The sequence below is a fragment of the Aquila chrysaetos genome, chromosome 24, assembly GCF_900496995.4.
Source record: "Aquila chrysaetos chrysaetos chromosome 24, bAquChr1.4, whole genome shotgun sequence".
NCBI lineage: Eukaryota > Metazoa > Chordata > Aves > Accipitriformes > Accipitridae > Aquila > Aquila chrysaetos.
Genome location: NC_044027.1, coordinates 6047246 through 6062036, shown reverse-complemented (window position 1 = coordinate 6062036; position 14791 = coordinate 6047246). Strand labels below are relative to the sequence as shown.

Here is a 14791-nt window from a genome sequence, read left to right as displayed (position 1 = left end):
AAAACAAGGCGAATGCCCCAACAGTTTCAAGGCAAAACCAAAAAAAGCTTATAAAACATAATGCTTGGGTACTCAGGGGTTAATGTTCATCACTGAGGCATTTACCGTTTTATGGTTTCAAGTCTTAATTTTTCTGGCTTATGCAAACATTTTAAGGCATATTGAATGGCTGAATGATGTATGTAGGACTAGTTCTTTCCCTGATTTTTTCATATGGGGACGTTATTAGATTCATATGGAAAATAAATGCAATTGCATGCAGCATGAAGTGCCTGTGATCTGTTGTGAGCATATGAAGTGGAAATGTGCAGCTCCTCGGCGTGTACCACAGTGGGGCGGTTTGCAGGCTGGGCTGGCCAGAGCCACCCCGTCACAGCTCTTGCATCGCTTGCCTCTGTGTTGGGAAATCTTCTTCCGGGGCTGCTGCTGTTCCTGAGCATCTTCCAGGTGCCTTCTGGGTGTGGGGGGGAAACTGTATCAGCTGCAGCCCAGGTAAGCCAGTAGGCAAAGCAGTACACTGCGTTTTGTTTGAAAGCCTGTTGAGGTGATCCTAGGACTTGTGTTACTTATGTTTTCAAAATGGCATTCCTTAAATGACCCTCTGTCTCTATTTCATCCAGAGGCAGCGACAAGTTCAAGTGGTTTGTCCTGTAACATTGGCTCTTCTTACCTCCAAAGTTAAGCTTTAGTCAGCCCATATGCCCTATTTTATTTGTATATATTGTTTTTTTCCGATGTGTAGTTATTCTTGTAAAACGCTAAGTGTCAACCTAAGCTGTCCCGGTTCCTGTTGACTTTTCTAACAATAACTGTATTTGAGGCCTGATGGTACGACATTTCTGCTGCTTTCTCTAATGTTTTTTCCCCTTTTCCTGATTCCCTGCACAGCTCTCTCACTGCGTTTGATTCTGCAGTTTGTTGAACGCTTCTTGGCCTTGTGATATTCAAGAGCTTTCCAGGGGTGCATTGAAATTAAAAAGTCTCGACAAGGGTAGATGGGATGAATGTTAGCAGGGATGGCGGCTCGCCCTTGCTTAGAAATACATATACAAGAAGGTGGGGATGCCAGGATTTGAATTCAGCATGATGAGGTTGGAAACCAGGAGGGAAGCGGCAAAGAGAAAGAGGACCTAGTAGTTCAGCCTTCCAGAAATGTGGCTGCACAGGTACAAGGGCTGTGGGAGGGTGTGCAGGGTGTCTAAGAGCCTTTCCAGGTGGAATACAAACCAGGAGGGCAGCATTGTGGAAAACTACATTAGGAGCATATTTGTGTATATGGGGAGGTATTCGTGTTCATTTGCTAGGGTGGGATGTTGGATAAATGTTGACAAAAGGAAACATCTGTTTTATCAGGGAGATATCCGTGGAGGTTTATGATGATTTGAATAGCTCCTGCTCCATGTTTGCAATGAATCCCCTGATATTTTAGGGTCTGGACTCCTGACAGCTTTGTCATACCGTTGCTTTGGCTCCTTTTTAGTCTGTCAGAGGGGAGATTGTTCAGTTTTGGGTTTTGCAGGTGGGCTGTAACCACAGCCAGGCGATTCGGTGTCACTTTATAGCCACACCTTAGCACGAAAGGGTCAGCCCTGCAGCTTCAAGCTCTTCAAGTGAAACGTCTGGGGTTATTCCCAAGCTCTTTTAAGAGGAGATATTGGAAACACTAAGAAATTCCCGTGGATTTCAGAGTTCAGCAAGGGTTGCAGCATCATCCTGCCTCAGGAATGGTCTGGCAAAGTTTCTGCCAAACCCCTGCTGAGATTTTAAAGCCGATATGGGCTGTTGCTGTAGTTACAAGCTGTGCATGCTCTCCTCTAGAGGCTAGAAATCAGAAACATGTCAGTCCGCTAATTTTTGTCTTCCTTGCTTGTACTTTAATGGATATTCCAGGTGCATCTCTTCTCTGTCTCTAGTAAGAATTTGTTTCAGCAGTGACATGGTTTCTCTTCAGAAACTTTCAGATGCTGCAGGGCTTTTCCCCTTAATTGGGGTGGGTGGGTGGGGTGGAATTCCTCACCTGAAGTACAGCTTAATGCAGTTTTGATAAGGCTTTAGAAAAAAAGCGCTTAAAATAAGATTGTTAGTACCTTCTGAAGCAGTGAACTGGAAGCTCATGTCTGGAAGATGTAGGTAGTCTTTGACCTACCTTCCTTGTTTCCCAAGCAGGGTGAATTAAGAAGTAATTGGTTTAAAAGCAAACATTTTATCCAGTATGCAGTTGCGTAGACCTGTAATTCCCAGTCTAAGCTGTGTTTTGGTAGCTTACTTGTTGCTCTCTCCCCTGTAATCTCCAGCGCGTGGACATGCCGAGTTGCTTGGCTTCCCCTCTCCTGCTACAGGAAAGCCTCTGGCTTCCTTGGGGGAAGTGGTTGGGTGATAATTTCCCCCCCTTTGTATGCATTGCTCTCCCAGGGCCAGTACTAATATGGCTTGAAAGCTGCTCGGGTTCCCTCCCTTGTCCCTTCCCCCTCCAGAGGGAAAAGGGATCTGACTGTAGGACTTCATACAAGGCTTGCCACCCTTTGAGCAGAAGGGAGCTCAGCGCTGTCCGATGGTGCCAAGCTATCCCCTAAGCACTTGGGGTGTTACTCGGATGGTTTGGGGTGAGCTCTGGGGGTTTGCAGGAGCTGCGGTGCCTCCTGGCTTGGGCTGGTTTCTGGAGGGTAGGGTTGCTAGCTGAAGGACGTGTTGAAGAACAAGGACTTCACTGAATTTTTGCAGAGTGTGCATCGATCAAGTGGGGCAAGCCACCACAATAAAAAGCAGCAAATGCGTTGTGACAGATTAGCTGCTCTTCATGTCTAGGGTGTGCAAGCAGAGCTGTGGGATAAATAGGTTCCTTGCTGCTAATTTGGGAGAAGAGAAGTTAAGACTTCTGAAACAATTTTTCCATGGAGTTAAAACATCCCTGCTTAGGTCAGTCTAGGTTTCTTGTGACGAAATGTGATCCCTGTGTAGCTGTGCTAATCAGAGCAAAAAGGGAAGGTTGCTTTTCCTTTTACAGTGAGAAATGTCCGAGTAATGCTCTGACTTTCATATTTTTTGAACCCAGTAAGATATGGTGTCATATTTCATGATTTTTGAACTCTTTCTAGCTCCCCATCTGGTCCCTGCCTGTGATCCTGGAGGCTGGGTGCTTTGCCTGTGGAGTCTGTAAGAATTTCAGTGTAACTCTATACTTGCACTCGTCGTCTTAATTTCTAATGCGAAGCATCAGTTTTCTGTAGGTTGGAGCAGTGTTTCAGTAGCATTTAAATTCCTACTCTTTTTTTTACCCTACTAAAGGTACGTGACTGAAGGCTTAAGCCACACTGTAAGTGTAAACACCATGCATCAGGGTAAATGAAGCTGCATGATAGCAGGGAACAAAGGGTGCAGATTAAAAGCTGTTTACCAAGTAGGTCCAATATGGATCTCTTTATGCAAACCCTTTAGAGCCACTCCAGTGAGTTAGAAAAAGGAGAATAGCAGCTTGTGCAGTGTGTACATCTGCAAATGTTTTAGAGAAGTTTCAAGCCTCAAAGAACAGAGTGAGACCTGGAGATGTTGAAGCTAGGGCTGGAAAGTAAGAGTAAAATGCAAATGATTGTGGACCTTGTCTGGGCTGGGAGGTAAGATAAGAGTAAAAGCATAGGCATAAAGTGAGAGGGGTCCCTGAAAAAGCTTTATTCTGTGTGGGAGGATGTAGTACAGATATCTCAGAATAGACCAGGGCAGTATTAATGCTTTTTTCCTAAGCAATTGAGATGAGACCGTGCCTGACGTTGGCCATCTCATCGGCAAACAGCTGCCACCCCAGCAGGAGCTCCCAGCAAATGATTATGGAGCTGGAGGGCAGACGTTTTTAAATGACTGTTTAATGAGGTACCTTGTCTGGATGGCTCTTGCAGGAGTAGAGAGTGAGTCTGTGAGAGGACCTGGAACATCAAGAAAAACTCCTTTAGGAATAACGTCCCAGAGGAGGTGACTTACGCTTGGCCGTGCCCTTGTAGCTGTGACCACCATTAGTGTGTGCTGTAGGAGCCAGTTCTGGGTTGTATGTTGGTAAGGAGAGAGGTTTAGAGGATGTGGGTCACTATTTCCTACCTCTGCTAATCCCTTAGAAGTCATAGGGTGAGTAACCAGCATCCTTTCCACTGAGAGTGTGGATTGCTGCTCTTTTAAACTCCACTGAAGTGTGTGGTAGTTGGAAATGAGAAGGGAAGGAGTTAAATGAACATGGTTTGAATTAGTGTTGTATAACCAACTTGGCTATGTTGTCATGGCATAATTGTATCTGATATTGTTTTGTCAGTCAAATGACAGGTAGTACAAGTTCAGCATTGCCTGCTGCAGCAGCAGATTATTTTAAGATAATCTAAGGAGGAAATGACAGCAAATATGACGACGAGAAATAAAAGCCAGAGAGGCTATGTTCAAAAAGTCTCTTCTAAGTTCCTGCTGTTGGGACTCTGGGCTGTACACCACTGTTTTGGGACACCGAAGCTTTCAAATTGCAGCATCTTAATATGGGGAATGTGGAGGATGGCTGTGGAAAATAAAAATGAGGTTTTGTGTTCCTCCCAGGGTGGAAGTGCTGAGTCTATAGAGCGTTAACATTTTCACATCTGACCACAAATGCTGCTGTGCTGAGCGCTGGAGGAGCTGTAGCAGGAGCACACAGATATTCCCAAGCCCTTCTTGATGCCGTCTCTGTTAAAATCCGTGCCAGCCAGAGGAGAGGCGCAGACATCTTGGCAGCTGGGAGAGGAGGCGATAACAAAAGAAAAACTGCCTGCTTAAGGAAAGGATGTTTCCTGCAAGCTGCTGGTTTCAGACAGAGTCTTGCCATAGCTGGCTACGGACTGCAGTGGGGAGCCCTGCTGGTATGGTGTGCTTCAGGCCCCAGGATTTGCTTGGGTGGAAGGTGTTAATTCCAACATCTGAGCAGATTTTAGGGTATTCTGCTTAAAATGTGCTTCATTTTTCATCCCTGTTAATGCTTCTTGAATGGCTTTGAAGGTGGAATCTAGCTTATATTGCCTGTTCTACTTGAGGCTGAACCGGCAATAGCTTTTCTTTAAGGCTTGAGGGAAGGAAAACAAAATACTGAATTGCCTTATGCCTAGGAATAATTTAAAAGTTGAAATTCTTTGGTTTGCAGACATTTAACTTGGCAGCCCAGAAGTATTTGGTCATGAGAGGCTCTAATCTGGTAACCCTTAACCTAAACTAAAGGCTAATTGGTTTAAATTGTACTACATGCCCTACCCTGGAAACAGTTTTCTTACTGTGTGGTGCAGCTGTTAGTGTTACAGTCCTTTGAGGGAGATGTCGAGACAGATAAACTCAAGGCGGTATGTGAGCAATTGGCATTTAAAGGTGTCAGTGCTCTTAGATGTATATCCTCACCGTGGCACCCCCAGGAGCTGTGCGCTGGGTATTTGTTCGTTGAACACCAATGTGTTTCTCTTGTTGCTTCTCTATTCTCTTGTGCAAAATGGATCCAAAGAAATAGAAATCCTTGTCCAGCCACCCCATGATGGAGGTACAACCCAGTGACACCTGCAAATGGGTATAATGAGTTAAGGCACCATTTGACTTGAATTTCCTCCTATTTGGCAGCCTGAGAACCTGCCATGAAAGTGCTTGTCCTACTGTGAAAGCTCTTACTGTGTGAAGAGGCTGATTTGCATCTGCTCTGTTTAGCCACCAAGAGCTGTAAAAATATTTGGCTGCTTGTTTGGTTTGAAGCTGTGTGAGTGCAAATAGGAAATGCACCTTCAGCTCGAAAATGACCTTGTCTCATGTTGGGGAAACTTTCTGTTGTAATTTAATACAGCAATGGATCCTCAGGAATCTTCGCCAACATCTGGGAACTGACTGGGATGAACTTGGGAGTGGAAATACAAGTGCACGGCTGTAAAGGATGCGTTGTCCTCATTCAGTCCCGATGTGCCAACCTGAGCCCAGACCTGTCGTTGGCAGACTTGTTCACCACTGGTGAATGAGCTGCTTGTATCTGCTGTTGTGTAACTGATCAGAAAGCAGCAGTTGTGTTTGGTCCTTCCCAGCCACCACTGTCACACCTGCACCTTAACGTTCCTGCCAGTGCTTTTACTTCCCTTATCAGCCAAAAGGGTTTTACTAGTGATATTGGGGAAAAAAAACGGAAGGGATGTGAAATAAGCAGGCTAAAAGGTGTACAAAATTCCAAGCAAGGGAATAATTTCTACCTATCACAAACACAAACCCTACAAAGCAACCTCTTATCTTCAGGGGTTTGATTTCTTGGTTCCTCTGCCAATATGATGCGAAGTCGTGAGACTGAGAAGTGAATTCTGCTTTTTTAAAAAGTGCTGCTGCTTTCACGCCCTGTTCATGGTGCTGTTCCTAGGAGCTGGCCTTCCTGAGGCTTGTAGGATGTGAGAGTGAAACTGGAATGCAGTGTTGTTCTCTGGGTGTTGCTAGAGGCTTGGGAAGCTCCTTCCTGGAAGCCGTGCTTCCCAAAGGTATCACCAGAAAGCTTTTCTGCTTTTCTTCTGAAGAAATATGCCACAACCCAGTTTTCACAGCCTGGTATTCCTGAAAGCTGGTCTCTTTTTTTCCTGTTGGTCTGATAATCTAAACATGATTTTTCTCTTCCAACAAAGCTCACCTTGCTTTAGCAGTGCCATTCTGGGTTAGCACACTGCTGCGTTGCGTAGACTCTGCAGGCTGAGACATCTGGTGCCTTGATGCTAGAAGTGAATGAGAGTTTGGGTCTTTTAGTCCATTCAGGATCTCTTGAGTCATATATCCAAATCCAGGCAGGCTCAACTTCATTCCTTTGCCTTCAGCAAACCCAGTTCTGCAGCTCAGATTGAGCCTTTCAGCCTGAGGAGCCCGGAAGCCAGCGGCTGGTCTGGCTCGTTTGCAGTGAACTCCTGCTGTTGCGGTCACACGAGGTAGAGTAATTCAGGACCTTTGCTTCTGCTGACATGCAGTAACGCCGTGCGTGCCTTTCACATGCTTCATGGCTGGGACAGGCATGCGTGCAGGCAGTGCAGCTCCACTGCTGCTGACTGCAGAGCTCAGTAAACTGTGATAACGTGATGGTTTTGAATCCCGGAGTAGGTGTCTGCTGCACTGAGCTGTGCAAGCGTGTCAGCAGCTGCACGGGTGTGCAAAGGTAGTTTCTGCCTTATGCCTGTGGGAGGGGGACATGGTTTGCGAGTGCTCTGTGGTTCAAGAGAAAAAGCTGTGAAAAACAGATTAACTAGCTGTTATTTTGCAGACAGACAGGGATAACTCAGAGCCCTCAGGTCTGCAGAGGTTTGGCAAGCCAGGTTTCTCTGCCTTTCTTTGAAGGAAGGCTGTTTGCAGTGCAGGCATGTCCAAGTGCCACAGCCTGCAGGTCTGATATTTCAACTGGAAACCATCCTGTGGCAAAGGCTCATTTCCGAGCTAAACCCGTGGGTCTCTTTATCCTCAGTTTCCCAGAATAATAATGCTTGTATTGTGGGAAATGATAGAGAATAGAGCTTGTTAATCAATTACAATTTGCCTTGTGTGTTCTGTGGGTGGATGCATATGGGTGTGCCACAGTGAAGATCCCCGAGTTGTCTAGTGGCTGTGGGAACCAGTGTTGGCAGCTGGAGGGTAAGAGCAGGAACCCAGTCCCCGATCTTCCTGCTGGTGATTCACAGACATCTTAGTTGCCACTTCAAGTCTAGACAGGTATCTTCTTTGAATTTTGCCAGAGCTGTTTTAAGAGGTGTCTAGCTCAGGAGTTATCGGTGTGCTTACCACTACGCAGTAATAATGGATCATGGGAGTGCACCTAGTCTTTCCACTGTGGATAAAATGCATTAGTTTGAATGATGATGGGCAGCATTTGGCTGACTTTGTGCTAAGTGGACAAGGGAACCTGCGAGATCCATTTTGGTGTTCCTGCTCTGACATAGTAACACATTTCTGGGCTTTAATGTCTTAAGCTGCTTCACCTGGATCTGCAAGAGCAATTTGTGCATGCTTTTGAGCACTATTCTGGCTCTGCTTCCCTTGCACTGTGTATCACACACAATTGCTTCTGAATTAGATGTTCCTTGTAAAAATGCTCTGGGATCTGTGATTGCATCCACCTGGTTATTTAAGGCTAATGCTTTTATCTTGCACGGCTCAGTAATGGTGGGTAGTAGCTGATGACGTTGATGCGCTTAACTGTAGGGCTACCTTGTAGTTATTGAGCTGAAAGAGAGGGATGGTAGAGAGAAATCCTTGTCCCAGTTTTTCAGACCTAGCCTCAGTGATTAAGAAGTGTACTCCGGAAATTCAGAAATTCTAGGTTTTGGTGGTGGTTAGGTTTGTGGGGTTTTTTGTTTTGGTTTGGTTTTTTTTTTTTTTTTTTGAGCAGACAAATGCATAATGGCTGTCAGCATCTGTAAATAAAACCCAGGAACGATGTACCTGTGGATGTGCTCATCAGTGATCCCTCCTAAAGGACTGGGACAGCTGCTGTGGAGCTCTGTTACCAGCAGCAATGCACAAGAACCATCTTACTCCAGACCCCATCAACTTCTGTGTGGGAACTGGGAGGAGTACATTCCGCTTTTCCTTTTAATTTCATGTGGTTGCTAATTGGAATTTTTTTGTGCTTTTCAGGTGCTGGAGAGTCTGGGAAAAGCACCATTGTGAAGCAGATGAAGTAAGTGAGAGTGCAGGCATGTGAACTGCATTTTTGTACGAGATGAAATAAGAAATCTGTGGTGCCCTTCTGGTTTGGCTTGGGAATGATGGCTTGGTTTTCTTCCAGGATTATTCATGAGGATGGCTACTCAGAGGAAGAATGCAAACAATATAAAGTGGTTGTCTACAGCAATACTATCCAGTCCATCATTGCAATCATAAGAGCCATGGGAAGGCTAAAGATAGATTTTGGGGAAGTTGCCAGAGCAGTAAGTATTTATTTCCCTTAGTCTGAGTTTGTACTGTGAATTGTGTTAATCCTGGAAATTCAGTCCGTGACACTTGCAGTGGAAATATGTTTGTTAGAAGATACAATAGCAAAAGACCTTTCATAATCTGTAATGTATTGCCAGTACAAAGCATCAAGTATTTTACTGAGGTTACGGGTAAGAACCTTTAGTAGTCTTGAATGGTCAAAAAAAAAAAAAAAATCCCCAAACCATTGTCTAAACTATTTGATTTTTTTTGTTTGTTTTTTTAACAAAATTCTCAGCTTTGATTTAAATTGCTTGACATCAATCTTCAGTAGTGTTTCACAGCATTGTGCCAGTTGATCTTTAAGCTGAGCCAAATAAATTTTAATCACTTACACTACTTGTACTTGTCCTCTTAGTTTTTTGGGGGGTTCAGGCCCTGCTTTTCCCCACCCATCCAGTTCTGTGGATTCCTTGGGTTGTTACTAGCATTCACCTCTAACACTTCAAGATGGTAGAAACTGAAGTCAGGAAGTCTTGACTCCTATAGTGGTGGGTAAAGCACAGACAGAATGGGAAGTCAGGGACTCCTGAAAACATGTAGGAGAAAGAAAGGAATTGTGTATATCAGCATAGGGTAGTGGCTGCACAGCCTGTGAGTCTTGCTATCTGGCACTAATTCCTCATGCTTACAGTTAATATACGGTAAGTGAAGTAACCTACTGTTTCTTTGTGATGCAGCCACAGATATTTTGAACTGACGATATAAACATCCTGACTGAAGGGCATATCTTCACTTGCACGTTAACCTAGGCTGTTGTTCGGCTGCTGCTCCAAATCCTCCCTGGCATTCACCTTTCCTCTATGCTTGTTGAAGCCGAGTGGTGATCTCAGCCTAGCTAATGTAGCTGGAAGGAGGAAGATGTTAAAATCCAAGTTCCTTTCTCAGTTGACCTGCCCAGGCTTAGCTGGCTTTGCAAAAGCAGAACAAAAGCTGCGTGCCAAGAATTTTCTTATGTCCCAATCCACCCTGTAGGGCAAAAAAACTTGCCACAGTTTCCTAGGAAAAGACCAAGGGTAACCAAATCAATTGTCTCGCAGCAAACCACAGCAGTGACCTGTCAGCATAGTGCCATCCCATAAGTGCTGTACCTTCAAAGATTCATAACTGAGGTCCACCTCTGTGCTGTGGCAGTTCAGAACTTGATTAAGTTAATTTTGGTGCCTGTTGCTTGTGCTAGGGAGGTACCCTTTGGAGTAGCATGCCGACTTGACTCTTGCCGGAGCTTAGGTACGTCCTGGGCAGTACGGTTTAGGGCTCAAGTGAGAGGAGCTGATGTTAGGAGGACACAGTCTGAAGTTGAGAACTTGCTGGGATAGTGAAAGGTCTCTTATATCTCCCAAAAGGATGCTGGCAGGTCTGATCACTGTAGAAATGAACATCAGTGTGGGATGTAGGTCAGCCTGTTTTTCACTTTCAAAATCTGCTTGTTAACTTGTCGAAGAGTGAGGTCCTGCTCTAAGACTTCTAAGAAGACTTTTTCATGCTCTAGGGCAGACACTCGAATCCTGATCAGTCCATCCCATCTCCTGATGAAATGCTTTATTAAGAAATTGGTCTCCCTTACTTCTGACAGCTATTGCAGCAAATGGCGAGTCCTCAAAGCCTTAAACCTATAATCATCCAAAGCTTGCTTTTGAGACTGAATTTTTCCTTGTCACCATACTGTACAACACTATTATAGAGGTTTTCCAGTTTAAAAATTACTATTGTTTAGTTTATTAGTCTATGGTAGCACATTGGCATTCCTACCTTTTCTCTGAAATGTTACACCAGGTTACTGAAATTTCATGTTTCTGATGTCAATGCTGCCTGTTACTTTGGAGCAGTGATCTCTGCAGCGATGGCATGACAGAAGCATTGTGTGCCACCTGTGATCAGTGCATCTTGCCCTGTGGGCTGGAGCTTCTTGCCCAGAATTTGCCTTTCTGACTGCAGGAGAAAAATAACTTGATGATTTGGGGGAGTAGACTGGACAGACAGCATGAGAGAGCGGACCATGATTCCTTAAAGCCATTGCTGCAGCCCCTGGGATCGTTACTGATGTTAAACCTCACTGTCATTTGTAAAGGTATAAACAGGTGTACATCCTAACTTGTTTTGATTTCCCCTCTTCCTGCAGGATGATGCCCGTCAGTTGTTTGTATTAGCTGGAAGCGCAGAGGAAGGCGTGATGACTGCTGAGCTAGCTGGCGTGATTAAGCGGTTATGGAGAGATGCTGGAGTTCAGGCCTGCTTCAGCAGATCGAGAGAATATCAGCTTAATGACTCTGCATCATAGTAAGAAACTGTTACCAGCTTCTGGGCTCCTCCCAGCTAACCAAATAGTGTTCAAAATGGGCTGCTGTCACTGAAAGCAGGGTGGTACTTGGGTCGTGAGGGTCCCCTTCTGAGGGAGTGGACAGAAACCCTAGTCTAATTGGTTTACATGGGACTGGGCTCACAAGGTGACTTGGTGCTTTAGCTCATCAAAGTCAGTTTTACTGTTTTTCTTCCCTGTATGTAGTATTGGGAAAAAACGACATTCCTTGTTTTGTGCCTAAGTGAATTTGCTAATCTGTTTTTAGTGGAGGAATAACTTAGCAGCTTGCATTAAGATGGATTGTTACAGCAGCTGATCAGCTATGTCACCTTGATTATCCCTGCAGAAAGGAGTAACACCTCCTGAAACCGAGCTCCTGATTAAACTACCAAATTTGTAATGAGCAGCAATTTCCAATAGTGTGATCTCCTGATACTGGCAGATCAATATTCACATAGTTGTTCTCCTTAACAGCTCTCACTAAGCTTCTGTTTCTGTGCCTGACACCACATGGGCAGCGCTGCAGGCTAGCTATAAACCTTCTTATTGTTCTGTTTCTAAAATGCACACAATTGCTTAACAATTGGAAAGTTATGACTAGATGAATAGGCTGCTGCTGGCTAGTTAATGAGAATTTTGACTAAATGCCTCATCTATTTCCAAGAGGCAGGTTAGTGCAGGGAAGGGAAACTATTTCTTCTAATGAGCAAAACAGCTGATGCTTTTTTCTTTTTCTTTTTTTTTTAAGTCATGTGCTTGGTTTCTCTAGAACAAATATTTGAAACTCTGAAAGGATGATTTTTGGGGTTAAGTGTGCCTCCTGATGTCCAGCTGAAAACTTGTCTCAATTTAGCCAAGTTTTAAGCCTTTGAAAAATTAGTTTGGAAGTGCTTTATAAAGAAGCTCTAGATGTGTCACAGCTCAGTTGCCTGCAGGCTCTTTCTCTGCAGAGCATATTTTAGCTTGAAAATAAGGACAAATTCTTCTAAATTGGTAACACCTTGGCAGGCTATCATGGGTTTAGATCAAGGTAAGTGAGTTGACAAGAGGAGGCTTTCTCAGATTTGTGTGTGCCTTTACAGCATGCAAGGAGGAAACTTCAGATTCAAAGGGAGGAAAAAGGATAGATGAGGAGGGAGGGGAATGAGGGGATAATTTAATGAAAAGATGTGGAGAAGAGAAGGAAAGCTTACAGACTTCTTGAGCAGAGGATCTAGGGCAGAAAGCATAAGTGGTTGAGTGAAGCTTAAGGAGAAAGCTAAAGATGGGGATCCTTGGCTTTGTGGTCTTGATGGTCAGCTTTGAAAGAGAAGGAGAATGAAGGCAGGTTGGAGAAAACAGGGTAGAAAGGAGGCAGAAGCAGAGCAGACTGGGGAGAGAGGGTGTTAGCCTGCTTTAGTAGGTGCCCACTTGACCTGACTACCTTCCAGAGACTGGATTCCGAGGGTTACTCCTGTTTGTGAATATCTGCAACCCACTCATGTCCAGCTTCTGGTACTGGTATGTGTTGGCACAGCTACTGTGATGAATTACTGTCATGGGCCGGTGTCAGATCTGCGTGGCAGAGAGATTTCAGCCTGATGATGACCCACGTGGCATTTTTGTGATAAGTGCATCAGAAAATTTTGCTTCCTGTCCTAAGACCACAGGAAGTTGCACTAAAGCAGTATTATTTTGAATCAGTAGCCCAGCAACTCAGCAGTTAAGAAACATTGTGAGTGGGGTTCCTGTAGTGCAGAGCACCATCACGCAGTTACAAACCTGTTTTGTCCTGCAGGACCCCTGCCTCGCCAGCATACAAAATGAGCTGCCAGATGAGCATTCAGTCAGTATTTTTTCCTCTCTGCTCAATACATGGCTCCTGACCTGCCTTATTTTCTGGTGTTACCTTGTTATTTCCCTTGTCCATGCTTAAAGAATGGACGTCTTGCAATCGCTTTTTGTGGTGGTGGTCACATAGCTACTAGCTTTTGTGTGCAATTGCCCTGGGGGAATTTATCTTCCCTGCTCCTTTCAATATCTCCTACAAATGGGACTGAAACTTCAGGGTTAGCAGCCTTTAAATATGTGCCCCATTTGAGATGACTGGTTTTCCAGCTGAAATTCAGTATTGTGCTGTGTTTCAAGCCCTGTTCTAGCTGACTGGGTGCTGTTCCATGCTTCACATCAGACCTCAGGGCCTCTGCTGAGACACCCAGAATGGGGGGAGAAAAAGAGGAACTTATGAACCATTGCTTGTGAAAATTAGGTGGCATCAAGATCAAGAGTGCTGTGGCAGAGAGCCAAGGTTTGCAGGGCAGCATTGAATTGTTCTGAAAACTTTTCTTCCTGCTGTTTCCTGCCTCGCTGAGCACTTCCCCTTGTGCAGGCAGGGATCCTGCCCGTCAGAGAGCTGCCCTGGCAGGCAGGAGGCCGTGTGGGAGGAGAGGAGACAACCATAATAACGGTGTGTTGTAATCCGTACACAACGGGGGGGAGTAAGCTCCTAAAGATAACCACTTGTGACACTAATCCAAATGATCTGTCCTGGAATCATAGTGTTTTGCATGTTTTCTTCTTGGGTTTGTGGTTTTTTTTGTTTTTTTTTTAAGAACAGTTGAGTAACTTGGTCTAAACTGTGGATGTTAAAGCACTAGTGTAAACACTCAGTGTCTTCTCCAGGCACCATATGATAATGGCCCTCTAGCAACCACCCAACTCTTTTGGTGGGATATTTCAAACATTGCTATCTTTGCTTCCCTTATTGCAACTTCCCCTTTTTCTTTACCTATGATGTGAGCAAATGCTCTGTAGCTCACTGTTCCCATCTCAAGTTGATGCCGTGGAGATGCGTTTCAGTTCTTGGTATAATAGCTACAAAGAACAAGAACCTGTTTGATGGTGCAGCAGTGTGGATGCTAAGGCATGTTGCTGTCTTGTGCATCTCTTCAATTACCTCTGTCTGATACTTGGAAATGTCAGCAAGCAGATAATGCTTTAAAATATTTTAGTTGCTGGTTTCGCTACTTTTTCTGAAGTTCATGCAGACACCAGTCTGCTGATACTGTAGGTAATTATCTGCTGTCTTGCAGGCAATTAGCATAGTTTCTGATCAACCATTCTCTATTCTGGCATATCTTGTCTTGTTCCCAAGTGGCAGTTTTGGCCTGAATTCACTGACATGATGCTGGATAAAACCTAGATTATTTCTATGTGGTTTTTTCCTCCTCTTTGCTTTCAAGCACTAGCTTGCAGGGTATTGTCCTCCTGATGCTTTCCTGTGATTCCCCTTGACTAGCACCACCTTGGGATCACAGCTCAGGTTTTTGAAGTGAGCTTTTTCATCTGTAGGTCTGTGCTGCAGCCTGTGGGTCTGTCTTAGCTGGCCCAAATAAGCAGTCAAATCGATAAAGGTAATAAGCAACATTCCCTTTTCCTGGAGATCCTGCTCTGTTACCTTGTTTTCTGCTTTGCTTTATCTGCCAAAATCCAGCTAAAGATGAGAGGAGAGAGGAGGCAGACTTCTGCAAAAGAAATGCATTTCTTAAA

The 14791-nt window shown here is 44.6% G+C and overlaps 1 protein-coding gene across 1 annotated transcript in view; it reads left to right on the top strand.

Moving 5' to 3' along the window:
• Window positions 1-14791, top strand: part of GNAI3 (G protein subunit alpha i3) — a 32483-nt gene that overhangs the window by 8816 nt on the left and 8876 nt on the right. Inside the window, exons 2-4 of the mRNA XM_030001229.2 lie at window positions 8623-8665; window positions 8774-8915; window positions 11084-11241. Coding sequence (XP_029857089.1) covers window positions 8623-8665; window positions 8774-8915; window positions 11084-11241 — 343 coding nt within the window. The remainder of the gene's footprint in view (window positions 1-8622; window positions 8666-8773; window positions 8916-11083; window positions 11242-14791) is intronic.